General features: G+C 47.9%; 1 protein-coding gene across 3 annotated transcripts; it reads left to right on the top strand.

Annotated features, from left to right (window-relative positions):
* Nucleotides 1-218: 218 nt before the first annotated feature.
* On the top strand, nucleotides 219-15398 carry dnaaf5 (dynein axonemal assembly factor 5). 3 transcript variants are annotated; one of them, XM_088317195.1, is made up of 13 exons: nucleotides 219-784; nucleotides 1596-1783; nucleotides 1872-1996; nucleotides 2483-2601; nucleotides 3427-3659; nucleotides 4002-4226; nucleotides 7369-7512; nucleotides 9881-10049; nucleotides 11224-11371; nucleotides 13991-14141; nucleotides 14257-14413; nucleotides 14662-14853; nucleotides 15113-15398. In XM_088317195.1, exons 1-13 carry the CDS (start codon nucleotides 247-249, stop codon nucleotides 15274-15276), a joined length of 2553 nt encoding a protein of 850 aa, XP_088173321.1. In that variant the 5' UTR covers nucleotides 219-246; the 3' UTR covers nucleotides 15277-15398. The 3 variants fall into 3 exon arrangements, with proteins under 3 accessions (XP_088173321.1, XP_088173322.1, XP_088173323.1); XM_088317196.1 differs by having other exon boundaries at nucleotides 1596-1780; XM_088317197.1 differs by lacking the exons at nucleotides 11224-11371; nucleotides 15113-15398 and having other exon boundaries at nucleotides 14662-14809.
* The last annotated feature ends 105 nt before the right edge of the window (nucleotides 15399-15503 follow it).

Raw genomic sequence — 15503 nt, forward strand, 5'->3', positions numbered from 1 at the left:
TCATATTAATTTATTATTTTTTTGTATTGTTTTGTGACAATGTCATAAGGCTTGTCTGTTATCTTTGTTTTCTTTTGTTAGCAATGTACTATGTTTTGTGTATTTAAAGTGCTACGATTGAAATGTAATATGCTTCCGTACGATTCAGACCCGAGCTGTGTCTCAATAAAGTTTTGCCGATTTGAACCGGTTTCAGCGCGAAGCAGGCGTTTGTTGGTTGCCAAAGCGAGTGCGACCACAACAAAGATGGCGGCGACGGCTTCGCGAGAGCTGCATGCTTCCTCGGAAGTTTTGCGAGGACTCGCCCGGCATTTAAACTGTCTCGGCGAAGACAACAAGTCGACGAGGAAGAGAGCACTGGAGTCCATCAAGAGAGAGACGGTGGATAAAAAGCTCTCGGGCGTCGTCTTGCAGGAGATTTTCTCCGTCCTCCTCAAGCCTCTCCTCAAGTGTCTGTCAGACCCGATGGAAAGATGCCGAGAAATGGCTATTATGCTCATAAGTGAATTTATTCGCTGCGTCCCCGAACCGCAGGAGTCGTTGCCTTATCTCATGCCGTGCTTGGCGCAGCGTTTCGGGGAGAAAGAGATCCTGGAACCGGCGGAGGAGCTTCGCTTGTCGGCTGCGGAGATGTTGACTCTGACGGTGGAAGTTTGTGGAAAGCAGCTGGCTCCTTATCTGAACGAAATGATGAACATATTGCAGAGGACCGTGGTCGACCCTTTTCCGGATGTCAAAAGAGAAAGCTGCAAATGCACGGTGAACTTTGCCAACTGTGTACCAGGTTAGCAAAACTCATGCTAATGCTAATGCACGGTTAGGCTTGACAGACAAGAAAACAAGTTACTCCACTCTTGCTCTAGACACACATTAAAAACAAAAAAGAGCTACTGGAGAAGCAGAAGAAGATGGACGGAAGGTTATGATGAATTTTGCCTCACAACTCAAAACAAAGCTAGCGTCTTCCTTCGTTACCATGTCAACAGGGGGGCGGAGTCTTTGCTTGCAAGTGAGGCTTCAAGGCTGCCCCATTTTGCCGGCTTGTCATCTCGCCGGCAAGTGTATGCAAGTGGGTTGGAAATAATAATAATAATAAATTAGATTTGGAATTGCCTTTCAATTGCTAGCGAGGGCGTGACTACGTGTCTAAATATTCCTTGGGGCTGAAACGATTAATCCATATAACTTGAATATTTAATTCACAAACCTAATAGTTGAAACAAAATCTTTGCCTTGAAGCGTCTCGGAGGTCATGTTTCCATTTCTCCACACCGGCAAATGTTGCGCCGACTCAAGCACCACTTGGTAGAAATTCTTAAGTGCAATGGCGGCAAACAGGTTTTCTAAGAAAAAATTGGCCAAGTGTTTCTTTCTATTACTCTTATGAGTTTCCTTTTCATAAATAAATAAAAAAACACAAAGAGGATTACAGATTTGATCAGATTGCATCACATTTGGCTCACAAGAGTCCATGAGCTAAATGATACGTCACAAGTCCCCCACTTTTAGTTTCCAATTTGAGCTTTGTCCATTTTGATAACATTTCTCATGTTATGTCTCCTTTACACCGTTTGCGTCTCCGTTTGGATTTGCAGAGCATTTCCACATGCAGGCTGAAAGTCTGGTGAAGCCTCTCATGCAGACGATCGCTCATCAACACTCCAAGGTGCGCGTGACTGTCATTGAGGCCACCGGGGCGGTCATCCAGCACGGCACAGGGAAGAACGTCGACGACGTCTTGTCCCACCTGGCACAGAGGCTCTTTGATGACTCGCCGCAGGTTGTGTGTGTGTTTTTAAATATATTCTCATCGCAACTTGTTATTCAAATCCACAATCAACCCTAGCATATATTTTCCTCCTTTGGCGTAGGTGAGAAAAGCTGTAACTGTCGTCGTCGGCGACTGGCTGCTCAACTTAAGGGACAGATACTCTTATTTCCACAAGCTCACTCCTCTCCTGCTGAGCGGAGTTACAGATGAGATTCCAGAAATACGGTATGCTTTCATGCTTTCATCCTATCTAAATCTTTTTTCTTTTTTTATGATCTCACTTGCCACGTTACAATGATAAGATTGTAATTGGATCTGTTATTCGCCTCAAATACAGAGGAACCTCTCTAAAAAAAAAAACGGAAATGCTCCTTGATTTCTTAATAACCATTTACCACAAATAGCAGGCTTCACAGTGTCTTCCTGCTCAGCACGTCTGAAAAAGTGAGACATTTTTGTGACCCTGATTGAAGTTCCGCAGCCGTTTGAGAAGGTCGATGGCCGTCATGCTGTTCCAACGTGTCGTCAATTTTTTGCTATGGATGATAAATGTCTCAAAACAGAGTCCAATCTTGTCAAAGCAGGCAGTGGAAGGCCAAAACGGCAAAATCTCACAGCAGGCATACGCACAAGATTATTCATTTTTTGATAAATCACGACCATTTTGGTTGCTGCCTCCCCACAATGACCCCGGATTTTTTTTTCCCGCAGACTTCTGGCGGCTGATTTATGGCAACAGGTCGGCGCCCAGTGGGAGAAGGAGAATGAAGACGACCTCAAGGACAAGATGGACTTTCTGCTCACCCCGCCGCCCTTTTACCCACAAGGAGGTCTGTTACATCACCGCTGCATCCAAGCGAGACGCAAGACACACTTTTGGAAATGAAAATCCACCTGAGGCACGCCTGTAAAAGATGATTTGCAATCAAAGAAGCCAACTTTACCACTCTTGCCTACTTTAAATCAATCTTATTTACGGCTGTGTGAGGTTATAAAATTAATTAAAAATAAATAAATTTAAAAAAAAAACATGCATGCACCAGCTTGGACCTAGACGTGTCTGACCCCCGTGTGTGGGGGTTGGTGGTCCTCGGATAAAGTGTGAAAAGGAACATAGTCATTACGCCTTCCCAGTTTAAATGTAAGTGTGTGTGTGTGTGCGTGTGTGGCAGGGCTACAAATACAACCAGGGGACAGGACAGGAAAGGCAAGGCTCCCTCCCTCCTCTTTGCTTTCCTTTCCTTTTCTTTTGTCTTTTCCTTTCTTGCCGTCATAAATTTGCCGGGCCTCCCAGTGTGCAGAGGTCACTGTTGAACACTCGAAGGGAACCAGAAAAGGGCTTGTTTTATCCTGCCCCTGTGCACTACGTTGATTTATCTTCCTTTCGTCTGCGTTTCCTCTCTATCCCCCTTTTTCATGCTGCCTGTAAAAGCTGGCATTTTTTTTTTTTTTTGCATCATTGCGACTCTGATGTGGCATTTTTTGCCGGCTCACTGTATAAAAAAAAATGATGAGCAAATTCTTTGAGGGACCACTGTGTTTATTTAAAAGAGTGATGACTGGCGCTCATGTCAAAGAATTTAGCTTGTAGACTTGTGTCACTTGTTGCTTGGCAGGGTGTTCAAAAGAGTCCAAAAATTTCTCTCTTCCCCCAGTGGAGCGTCCGGGTCTGGGCTGCAGAGAACTGGTGGTGAGGAACCTGTACAGACTTGTGCCCGCCATCGGCCACGACCTGAGCGACTGGCTGGTCGCCACTCGCGTCCGAACTTCGCAGCTGCTGTCGGTCTTGCTGCTCCATGCGGAGGACCACAGCACGCAGCACCTCCAGCCTCTTTTGGCCCTCCTCCACCGGGCCTGTACAGACTCCGAGGAGGTTGTGGTCCGCAATGTGAGTCGTCACACGTGGAATTACAGTGAAGTGAAAAGGATGTTCAGGGCTGTTAATGGCGAGACCAAAGACTTTTCTTACATCCAAAAACATCCGCGCGTAAGTGTTAAAGGTCCAATCGTCGATGCCGTACGACAACAATCTCCTTAAAAAACAAAAATCTGAAGATTTGTCTCGGTCTTATTTCATCCCCCAAACCGTCCCTATTAACAGGAGTGGGTGGACCAAAATAGTTTATGGGTGGTGTGTTAATTTGTGCCGGGGTCACGCTTGTGCGTCGTGCACCGTGTCATGCCGTATTGGCCACACACCCGTTGACTTGTCTTTGCTCTCCCCCGCTAGTGCCTGGCCGCTGCTAAACTGTTGGGCACCTTCGTCCCACCTGAGGTCTTCCTCAAGCTGCTCCTGGATCACGTCAACGCCCCCCCCTCCGCCTCCCACCCGTGGTCGGCCCTCATGGTTCTGCGTGCCGTGCTGGGAGGATGCCCCAAACCTCTGCTGCGAGCGCACCTCCAGCAGGTCGCCGACACGCTGGCCCAGCCTGACGTCTGCCAGGAATATCAACAGGTTAGCCGTCTGTTTGGCACTAGTTGTGGTTTACCTTTCAATGTTTTTCACTTCCTTGTGCTTCACTCCAAGCCGAAACAACCATTCCATTGTCCAGTGTTGTGTCACGTCTCAAGGAAAAGCAGCAAAGTTCCACTTTTGATCCGCCGGCTGTTGCGATTGCGCTCATCTTTGGTGATTTTGGCAGTTTCATAGAAGTTTATTGTCAAGAACCGCTGTGTACATTAGCACTCTTATTTTTGGCAATGTATTTTGTTGCCTAATTTGCTCCTACCAATGTAAATAGGCTGTGTGATAAGATGCTTCATCTTTGAAGGCAATCTTTTCAATAGCACTTCTGTGCACAGCGAGTTCAGCGGGTTCGCTGTTGAAGAAATCTGAAGAAAAAAAAGCGAATGACTTGCCACATGTTTGTCGAATCTTATATTACAAGTCGGCGATCATCATGTTCGTGCTAACACCCAGAAGGGGCCAAAAGAAATAAGGACGCCTTGGTTGTTTGTCCTAAAATAATGCGCAGACAACTGGTGGAAAAAATTGCCTCAAACGCGGATCGGAGAGCTCCGCCTCCTGCAGACTGAGAGGAAGACGGTTCACGGTGCGAGTGTGACCGGACCCTGCGCAAAAAGTCATTCAAATGCCAGCATGTAAAATAAGCGCTTTAGTGGTGTACAAAAACATGAGTGCATGTGCAGGAATTTCTGGCAAGTACTGGCTTTGGTCTCCATGTCAAGTCAAGTCCAATGTATGTGTATCGGCCTTAATCACAAGAAAGTCTCCACAGTTGACAAATATTAACCACATCATGTGACAACAATCTCTCATATTTTTCACATGGATAGCGAGACAGAAGAAAAAGCTCCTAGTTTGGCTGAGGGCAGCTTTTTTTTTTTTCTGGAGCTCAAACGCCTTTGTTTTGTTTCAACCCAACTGTGTTTCCCTTTCAAGATCTCTGTCTGGCTTTTTTGTGTGCGTGTGCTTGACGAGCGACTCACCCCCTCCAAGCAAGGCGAGTAGGAATGTCGTCCTCCTGCAATGCTGCCCTGACCCCTTCCGATGTACAAAGCAAAGTTGTGTTTCATTCATAACCCCGAGTATGTCACCTTCGTTCCACTCTGTGCGCTCACAACAACAAGCTTTAAAAAGAATTGGAATCTTAAAGCACAACCTGGTCAAGGGCAATAATAAATGAGGCGTCGCCGTTGTACGAGGTCAAGCGGTGGGGAGAACGAACAGGACAGGCTGGCAGCAGATGGAGGGAGACCTCGGCTTCCTCTCGGATGTCCATCTGCGTCTCCCTCTCGTGCAAGCGGAGCACCTGCGACCTCGTTCAGAATTCATTGTCGCTAATGAGGCTTGCAGTGCCCCTGCTGGCCAAAGCCAAGTAATGCAGTCCATTTGGCCTCCGACATACCATCCATCAACAACCGGTTGCACAACACTGACACTATGGAGTTCGGTATTTGTGAAGGTGTGTAATTCGGATCGGCGCCATGCTCCTATTTTGAAGTTATCGTGACTCAAAATAAGACACGGAGAACTTTGAAACTTTCAGCAAATGAAATCCACATACTGTCAAACTGTTGAAGAATGAAATCGAAATCGTCTTCAAAGTGAACTGTGGTCGGAAAAATGGCGCAGGACGTCCGGAGGGAATGAGCTGAAAATTTGCGAGCAGATATGTGACGCTTCTCCACGGTTTGACCTCGCCAACGCTTTCATGTGCCTTGTTTTCTTTTCTTTATTTCTGCGAGAGGTTTGGAGAAAGAGGGGGAGGGGGACGACAGCTTGTGAAAACAAGCTCGGTCAGTTGAAGATGGTGATGAGGGTTTGAGGCGAAATGAAAGGCGAGCCGGTGGTTAGAGAGACGCCAGCGCGTTGCAAGGTACGCCGCGTCGTGTTTGCTTATGAATCACATCTGGTTTTCCTTTTTGAGGGGGGCACTCCGCCGAGGATTAACACAACCCCGGCCCCGGTGAGAGTCATTTTGTTGTGTGTTGCCGTGGTGACGAGAGTGCAAGGGCCTCGGCAAAAGTGATTTTTCGGCAAAGCGCCACGCCAGTTGGTGGCAGGACAGCTGCAGGAATGGAAGCGTCTGTTTCATTTCGAAAAGGCCGCTCAGAATAATGCAAAACATTCCCAAAGCTCTGTCCTGCCAACATTTGTGCGGAGTGACAGCCGCAAACTGCTCACTCCGCCTTAATGACACTTAACGGTCGGTTGAAGCGGCAAGGCGGGAACGTGAGCGCCAGGGTGTTTATTTTCCTGTTGCCATAGCAACGGGGGTGGCTGTTGGAGGTGGGCTCGGCACGCCGGCGTCCATGCTCTGCTTTGCTGCGGAGTCGCTCGTGTGTTGGTGTAATTGCTGCATCCAGCGGTGGCCCCCGAACAAGCGTGTCCAGACCAATGAAACCAGGTGTAGCTCACTCAGCTGCAGGTGTCAACCTACTAATTAAAGGCCAGCAATTGTTTTTTTTATTCTATTTTGCGCCATTTCTAATGGTTGTTTTCTAAGCCGGTAGCGCAAGATGCATGTCTGAATGCGTGCAAGACCACGCATTCCGCGATGCATCTTCTGTTATTTATGGAGGCATGACTTCCAGGCGCCGACGTCCGCATCGTCTCGAATGCCATTGCAGCGGATCTTAAGTGGAGCCTTTCAGTGTGTCAAAATGAGGTCTGAGCTCATTCTTGAATCCGGCCCACCTGGAATAATATTTACATTTGTTGCATTCATTTTGCGGCTTCTTCTTACAATTGCTGAATTCAGCGCTTCTCAAATTTCTTTTTATGCTATCTTCCACCAAAACAAATAATCAATTGCTTGGCTATGGCCACTCAAAGTGGAGAAATGTCATACCTGCACTTCCCTCATTAATATTTTTGTTGTTTAATGATGTGCTTAAATGATGAAATAATCCAAATAATTAATTCTAAATATATTCAAGAGTTGACCACCAAGTGACGTCATGAAAAACACCCACGAAAAAGCCACATAATGCACTCGTTGCGACCGCGGCGAGTATGGGGCAGCGCTCTCCAGTGATAACGTCAGAGGAGCGTTCTTGAATACTTTCTGACATGACGTGGCGATGGAAGGGAGGCCGTCTCACCGCTTCATCCGTTGCTCCTTTTTTTCCAGACGGTGTACTTGGAGCAGTTGCTGGCCTGCGTGGACGCGCTTCTGCGCCAGTGCGATTGCGAGTGCCGCCGGATCAGCTTGCAGCTGCTGCAGGTGCTGGTCACCGTGCAGAGTCTCGCCACGGAGCCTCACGTCAGCCACAAGGTGACCAAACTTCACTTGACGTCGCTTTTATTCCAAAGGAGCTTTTATGATGCAAGGCAGCTATTTGAGGAATGCCCAGCTTCAAAGTAGACATGCCAAACGGTATAATTAGCCACTTAGCCGAGGGGCGCTTAAATTGCACCTTTTGGAATGGAACTTTTAAATCCCGTCCCGGGTGAAAGGCGGAGAAAGGTTGAGACAGAACTCCCCAAAACAGAACCAACAGATGTGTTTGTCAGCAGGTGTGCGTCACCGTCACGCTAGCGCAGCGGTGAGAAAAATGATGAGGCGTGGGCCACATGACGCCTGCGCCCTTTTTGAATCGGGCCCCCTTCACATGATCAAAAGGTCGTTCATATTTGTTGCAATACATAACATTGTTTAATCAATGCTGAATTCAAATGGTTCCCTGAATTGTCCAAAAATATCAGTGGAACATTGAGATCCTGTAGCTGGGTTAACAAATAGAATCTAGGTGGCGCGTTTGTAACACTTTGAGAGGAATGGCTATTTCAACACAAATGGTGCAGCGACACAGTAAGAGAGACAAAGAGAGTCAATATTACAATAATCATCGGAATGTATTCTTAATCTTCTGCGAAGAATGACTTAAACTGCAGGTAACGGAGTCCCTTACAGTAGTTGAGTCTTTGTTTGTCTGCATGACTTCATTTTAATTCCTCCACAGCAGAATGAGCCTCATTAATTAATGATGATGCACAAACTTTGGAAGTGGCGGATTTCACCCCGGGACTTTTCACAAGGCTCACAAATAATCTTTCATGCTCACGTTCACACTTGAAAACAATTCAGAGTCTTCAATGAACTTTTTTTTTTATTATTAAAATGAACTCTTGTATGTACACGTTTTGCTGTAAATTCTGTTCAAAAGAGGCGGCCCTTCAGCACAAATGTTTGGCCACCGCTGCTCTCCAGGGACACTCCGACAGACGGGAAACTGTCTGTGACAAATGGAGTCCGACGTCTGCAGGGACGTGAGCGGGATGAATATCAGACACCGCCTAAGCCACCGCAACGCGTGTTTACGTGGGTCTGCGTGTCGGAGTGGTGAGTGGTCAAGAAGAGGCCGGCGACATTGAACTTAGGAATAATAGAAAGGCCGTGGCGGGCCAAGAGGAAAAGCAGAAGTCATTTCCCAGAAAAGTTGCTGCGTTTTCCCATCAGCGGCCAGCTCAGGCTTGTCTGACACGGTCCCCCGTCGTCGTCCCTCCCCCCCCCGTCCCCCCGTCGCCCCCGTTGGTCCCTGAGGGACGATGACGGGATTTATAAAGTGGCCTTCAGGTCCCATCCCCTCCCCTGCCCTCAAGACTCACTTAATTATTTGCACTCTTTCTTGTCATTTCCTCCAAGATCAACTTCACTCCTGTTTGAAGTTGTTTATGTTTCCTTTGATTTTGGGACATCCTGTCTTATGTTTTTTCATCTTTTTGAGCTTTTGTATGTCAAAGACTTTGTCATGTCTGATGACTTTTTCCCATGCTCTCATATGAGAGCCTGATCATAACATAAACTGCAATCTGTTTTTCCCGACCGTCTTGGGACGAGCGAAGTACCGCTTGCACATTTTCAACATCAATTTGAATGCTTTTCCATCTTTCGTTTTGTCGCGTTTCATATTTGCATTTCTTGAGTCGTCCCAATCCTGATTTCAAATACGACTTTGTTGTCGTTGCCTCGTATTAGCTTGCATGTTAGTAATCAATTTGCATCGGGTTGTTGTTGACACAATTAGAAGGCGCTACCACTTATTACAGCAAGTCACAGCGCCGCAAATGATTAGAATTTTTCCCAAGTGACGCGTCTCGAGGAAAGGCGTTTATTTTCATAGTTTACAAAATCGAGAGGCTGTCCCGCTTGGTGGGAATGTGGTTCGTATATTAAAAGTAATTACGGCTACTTTGTGCCACCAGCGATTTTTTTTTTTTTATGCCTCCTCTATTTGAGGGGAGGGGCGTTCATTTTCCAAATGTAGCCAATCAGAAGGCTGCACCGCTTGGAATGATGCTTCATGTAACGTAGGTAATCACAGATAATCGTCGTTTCTGGCTTGTTAGATTTTTTTTTTTTTCCCCAGCGCTCATCTTATCGGAAGCGAGGCGTTTATTTGTTCAGCTGGACACTCCACCAGACGGTTAGAGGACAGACTTTGTCATGTGAGAAAATAGAAACGTATTTTCAACAAATTAAAGGCAAACACAAATATCCTTGATTAAGTCTGCTGCGTGTTTGCTTTCGGAAAGATGGTAAGTATTTCCAGCACCTGTGGGAACTTTCAAGTTAGCGGAATCTCACTCGCAAATTGCAAGTTGACTTTGGTCTCGTCTGTCCTTTCCTGTGTGCCGCTCAGGCCCTGGCGAGTGTCCAGCGCTTATGCGAGGTCCAAGGCCTCGGCTCAGTGACGGAGCTTTACAGGCAACACATGGCCCAGCTGCTGGACTGGCTGTCGGTTTCGGTGAACACCTGGTCCGGCTATTCCCCGCACCGCCTCCAAATGCACATCATGGTGGTGCAGTCAGGTGAGGCGACGTCACGGCCACCTGTCGATCGCAACGTTCCGCAAGCGCGCTGGAGAAAAGGCGTCGTCCGCTTAATGTTTTATGAAGCCCCCCTGACATCACGTTTGAAACATTTATCTGTCCGCACGTGATCCATCACGGGGGGCAGCGCATCGAGACATTTTCAAGAGCGCATTCCTTTTGGTACATGCACAGTAGTTGCCCGTTTGCCGTTAAGTGATGCGCACTGCTTCCACAAACAGAGGAGACACCAGCTCGCTTACCAACGCAGTCCGTGTTGCCAACTTAGCAACGTTTTGGACGCTTCTGGATGGAAGCCTGCCGAAGCAGATCGGCCCGCCGGCGGCGCCGTCTGATTGCAATCCGCAACGCGCACATTCACACGCTTTTACCGGCCCATTCGCTCGGTGATCCCCTGCTCAGGTCAGAACATCAAACGACCCGGCCGCCGCCCACTCTTGACCTTCCCGTGTGGGTCAAGGCCACTTTGAAGGCCAAATGTGTCTGCGGCTCCTTTTCACTGGCGCTCATTTGCTCATCTTTGCCCGAGTGTGCCTCGGATGTTTGATGTGCACATGATGAGCTTTGCACATGGACTCACACTTGGATCTTTTGCTCGCTCATCAGCGCTTCCTCAAAGATGAAGACGTTTTTCAATTCAATTTCCATTATTTCTGGTGGCAAAATGAATTCCAAAGCCAAACAGTTGCGTCTCGGAAACGAGTGTTTTGACGGACTTTGTCTTCCCTCCTGTGTAAAGTGTGAGGTGACCGGCTGGTACGCACCCTCTCGATTCACACGTTGCCATCTGGCAAATCTCCTCTCGTGCCGCTCTCAGGACATCCGCCGTCTCCTCTCGCGTCTGTGCCACCGAGTCCGAACAGGGAATGGACGCTTATCGAGCATTACTCACACACGCCGCTAAAAATAGCTCTGTAAACATGGCCTGTGTGTGTGTGTGTGTCATTTCCTCAGAGTCCCTCCCATGAGTCTCTGTCTCAAAGTGCCATTGATGTCAAGACGGCACAACATACGCTATGAGTGGGCAGGCTTTATCGCTAAAGGGCATAAACATGAGAAGATGCGAGGAAGCCTTCATTTCTTTCTTTCTTTTTTCCCACAGGGACAATGTATCGATTATCCGATACAAACATTATGTTTGTGTGTGTTGAAGGCCCAGTTATTGGAGAGTTTGTGAAGCAGTTGATGCCCCTGCTGCACACCTGCCTCCAACCAGACCGAGACCAAGAGATGAGGATGAACATCTTCACCATGCTGGCCAAGTTGCTGCTGGATGGAAGCAACACGCTCGACTCTCAAGGGTTAGGCAACACACACGTGACACACACGTGACACACGCTGGGTGACTGTAGCGCATCTTTCTTTTGGAGTCGGCCAGCTCTCCTTCAACAGGGGAATTCGGTATTGCAAAATGCACGGGAGCCAACGAGAAAGCACATTTCCTTTTTTTGGAGTGACCACTTTAGTTTTCATCCCTTTTCACGGCGTTCCACGAAGCTGTGAACGCCCACTGTGGATTTTCATCAGTGCGCTTGTATTTTTAGAAAACACAAACGCAAATGCATCGGTCACGATAAGCGCCTCGGCTTCTTTGGGATGTGCGTCGTTCAAACTCTATCAGAGTTTTGGTTTCCTGAGGAAAGGCGCATGTTGCGAGAATCCCTCGGCAGCTGCGCCGTCCGATGACGGGTGGAGGAGGGCCGACTTAGCCGTGCGTGCTGGCCGCGGGAGGAGCTTCCGTTTATGGGTTCATCCCCACCGAGCTCCCTCAGCTGTGCCGTCTTCAAACCCGGCCGGGCTCGCCGCGCTAATCTGAGGGAATGCCCGCGATGGCCGCAGCTGCCGCCGTCAATCACAAAGACAAACCGCGCTCGTGGAGTTGTCTCGGAGACGTGTCAGCAACTCTTAGCGCTGAAGCCAAAAAGCTTCGCATCGATTTGCGGGGATTTCCGCTTGTTGACATATCGCTCAGACGAGGCGCATCAACCTCTTCAGACGTATTTTGTATTATTGCTTCGGTCAGGGATGCTCAAGGTGTGGCATGCGTTCCGCAAGCGGGTCCCAATACCCAGGCTCCCTCCGTGGTACGCAAAAGAATCACCTCACTTTTGTCTTTTACTGTCTCGTAGAAATCGTGAAACAACTCACACAAACTGGAGATGCCGCCGAGCTACTTTTTCCATTTTCATGCTCGTCGTTAGCCACTTTGACGTGCTAGTTTCGTTCGCATCTGCTTACGTCAATCCATTTGTGACGTTCTTACAAAAGAAAATGCGAAACACACAAGATTTGCTCTTCGTCTTCAGCTCAAAACTCTTAAACGTTGGTCGAACCGCACCGCACTTTTTTTTTTATTTTCCTATTTCCACCTTCCTGCGTCTGTCCCTTGTGAGTTTTATCCAACTGATGTCAGCATCAGGACATCTTTACTTGAATCTTTGCATTCAAACAATTCACCCTCTTCACTTCCATTCTGGGGTCACGGCCCTCCTTTCGGCAGATTAATGAATCCCTCAGCGTCTTCTCGCACACATACTTCATGGCATCAAGAGGACAATCATAGTAGTGACGGAGAAATCCGTCTTGAACTTTGTTCTCTGGCCAAAATGACATAATGACATCACGAGGGAAAGCGAAGGCGTTTTGGCTTCATGCTGTTGCAAGTAGAAGGTGCACAATCTGGAAAAGTGATGATGGCGCAGGTGAGAAAAAAACGGTCACACGGACCTCTCATTCCCAATTGTGGAAAAACACAGCAAAGAATGTTCCGGAAACCTCCGTTGACACGAGAAGGTGCAACGGGAGTTATTAGGCTCATAAATTGCTTCGGATGGAAAGATGAGAAGCAGATTGAACCGCCGCTCAAACACGCCAGATTGCGTTCATGGCACTCAGGCTCCCCCTGCAGGTGGCGAAATGTCAAAGCATGGTGCTCGTTGAGTTGTGACGTCATTCGCACGGCCAAAACAAGACCAGACGCTCGGAACTGATTGCAAGTACACGACTTTGGGAGCAGAACGGAAAAGGGAGGGAGAAGGGGAAAACCAGATGGTGGCGCCGACATCAAGTGTGGGAAAGTGAACGGGCATCATGCTAACACACCGTCCTTCAAATCATATCACGCAAATAAATCAATACATAAAAAGAAAGACAAATGGAACAGAATCCGAATGTGGTGCGTTTAGCTCGCGTTTGCCTTTTACGCGCAACCCAGCAAGGCGGGATTTGTGTGTCTTGTGTGTGCTTTCACGCACTTGCGAGAAGACATTCCTCCATCAGATAATTTGACATTTTTTAAGGTCACATACCTGTCCTGGATTGGACAAATTGCCATGTCGTGCGACCTCCGTATCGTCTCTGATGCTACCTTCACGGGAAAACGAAAAAAAAAAATGGCTTCATTTATTGTCCTGATGCGTGACAGGGACACAAAGTTGGCCCGCTTAGATTTCTCATCTTCTGCATGGAAAGTCAAAGGTCAGGCCAGGCAGTCTACTCCAAAAATGTTGATTTTGGTTTTTGTTGTGGACTGAAGGCCGACGTGTTTGATGTCTGTTGCTCAGTAATTTCTTTCTTTTTCAGGACTTTTCAAATTGTTGTATTTGCTCTGCTCAACAGCGCCGATGGATTTTTTTTCCTCCGTTTTGCTTTTCTCACAGGACTCAAGAGTTTTCACGAGTCAAACCCAAATCCAAAAACAAGCACTATCAAATGTTTACGCCCCCGTCAGTCACATGGCCCGATTCTTTTGGTCGGCTTTATAAAAAAGGTGCTCCCTACGCACTAACGTGTGAAAAGCTGCAATTCTCATATTCAACACAAACGTCTTGAGTATACAACAAAGATGACCTCGCTGCTCCGAAAAAAAATCCATTGTGAATTTCATTGCACCTAAAAAGAAAACAAAATCTTCCTTGCAGACTTTTTGGGGCTGAGTCGGAGAAGTTCCTCGGTGACGTGCTGCTTCCTAATCTGGTTTGGCGAGCCGGCCGCACGGCCGCCGCCCTGCGGACCTCCACGCTCAGCTGTTTGCTGGCACTGCTGCACGGGGGTTGCGTCACGCCGCAACAGGTGCACACACACACACACACACACACACACCTGCTAAAAAGCACTCATGGGGTCTTGGCATATGCAGATGCGTCAAGGCATTTCTAAGAATTGTTCTGTGTTGTGTTTTGTTTAGCTACTGTGCATGGAGGAGAGGCTGTCGCCTCAGGTGTTGTCGTCACTGGACGAGGATTCCCCGATGGGCCGGCTGCTGGCCTGCCGCTCCCTGTCCACCATCCTCAGACTGGTCGGATCCAGTTTGCACGAGGAGGCCCTCAACAAGATCTACCCCGGTTCGTCCCGCCAACATCAACGTCTTATGAGGCCGCTCTTTTATCTTGCATTTGGGATGTGCCTGTGACGGGAAAAGCGAAGCATGGAGAGTCTCTGTCGCTGAAACACACGGGTGCAGTCTTCGGATGGTGCGGTCATTATCGATAGCCTTTGAAAATGTCATCCCGTTCTTCTTTGTTAGTCTCCGTTGAATGAGTACTTGTGCTTTTCCACGAGTTTCCGTACTCAAGTACATTTTCCGCCACAGAGCTGGTGAAGCGTCTGGACGACAGCAGCGGGGACGTGCGTGGCGAGGCCCTCCAAGCTCTCGGCTTGTGGCTGTCCAGCCTGGGTGACAACTACAACACGGAACTTTGCGCCTCGCACCTGCAGTTCCTTTTCCAGCAACTCCTCCTGCACCTGGACGACCCCGACAGCGCCGTGCAAGACCAAGTGCTCGGTGAGGGGGAACATGCAGCAACTATTTCATTTCAATAAACAATCAGGATAATTCAATTCTTCGGTCGCTCCAAAAAGACTTATTCCTAACTACTAAAAAAAAAAAAAAAAAGTCTCTTCCTACTTCAGTTCCTGAAAGGTGAAAAAAAATTCTTAATGGATGTGTGGGGAATTTTAACAAATGTAAGTTTGACATGACGATGAATGGATCTTTGCAATGTGTGTGAGTGATTGTGATGCCGATCCGCGCTTGTTTGCAGAGGTGCTGAAAGCGGCGAGCTCCATCTGTCCAGCTCTTCTCAAAAAGGAAGCGGAAGCCGTGAGAGACAAACATCGAACGAGTCAACACTGCGACCGGCTGTTGCAGCACATCAACTCAAAGAACGAACTCAACACCAGCGGCCAACCCACACCTGGACCGTAACACAAAACTCTTTCAGCTTGGCGCTTGGTGATGACATCATCTGTAGTGGCCTGTCGCTGCTGGATGTAGAAGAACACAAACATAAATGTTGTGCTAAGAGAATAAAAATGGATTTTGTCCAATACAAAGTTGCAAAGTGATGATATCTAGCGAGCTATCAAGGTTCGTGCCTCTCTGTTGCCCCTTGAGGAGCATTATGGTATCACACAAGCTAATCTTCATGTTGC

Source organism: Idiotropiscis lumnitzeri, chromosome 15, assembly GCF_059441095.1.
Source record: "Idiotropiscis lumnitzeri isolate Australia: NSW breed Sydney's pygmy pipehorse chromosome 15, RoL_Ilum_1.0, whole genome shotgun sequence".
Classification (NCBI taxonomy): Eukaryota; Metazoa; Chordata; class Actinopteri; order Syngnathiformes; family Syngnathidae; genus Idiotropiscis; species Idiotropiscis lumnitzeri.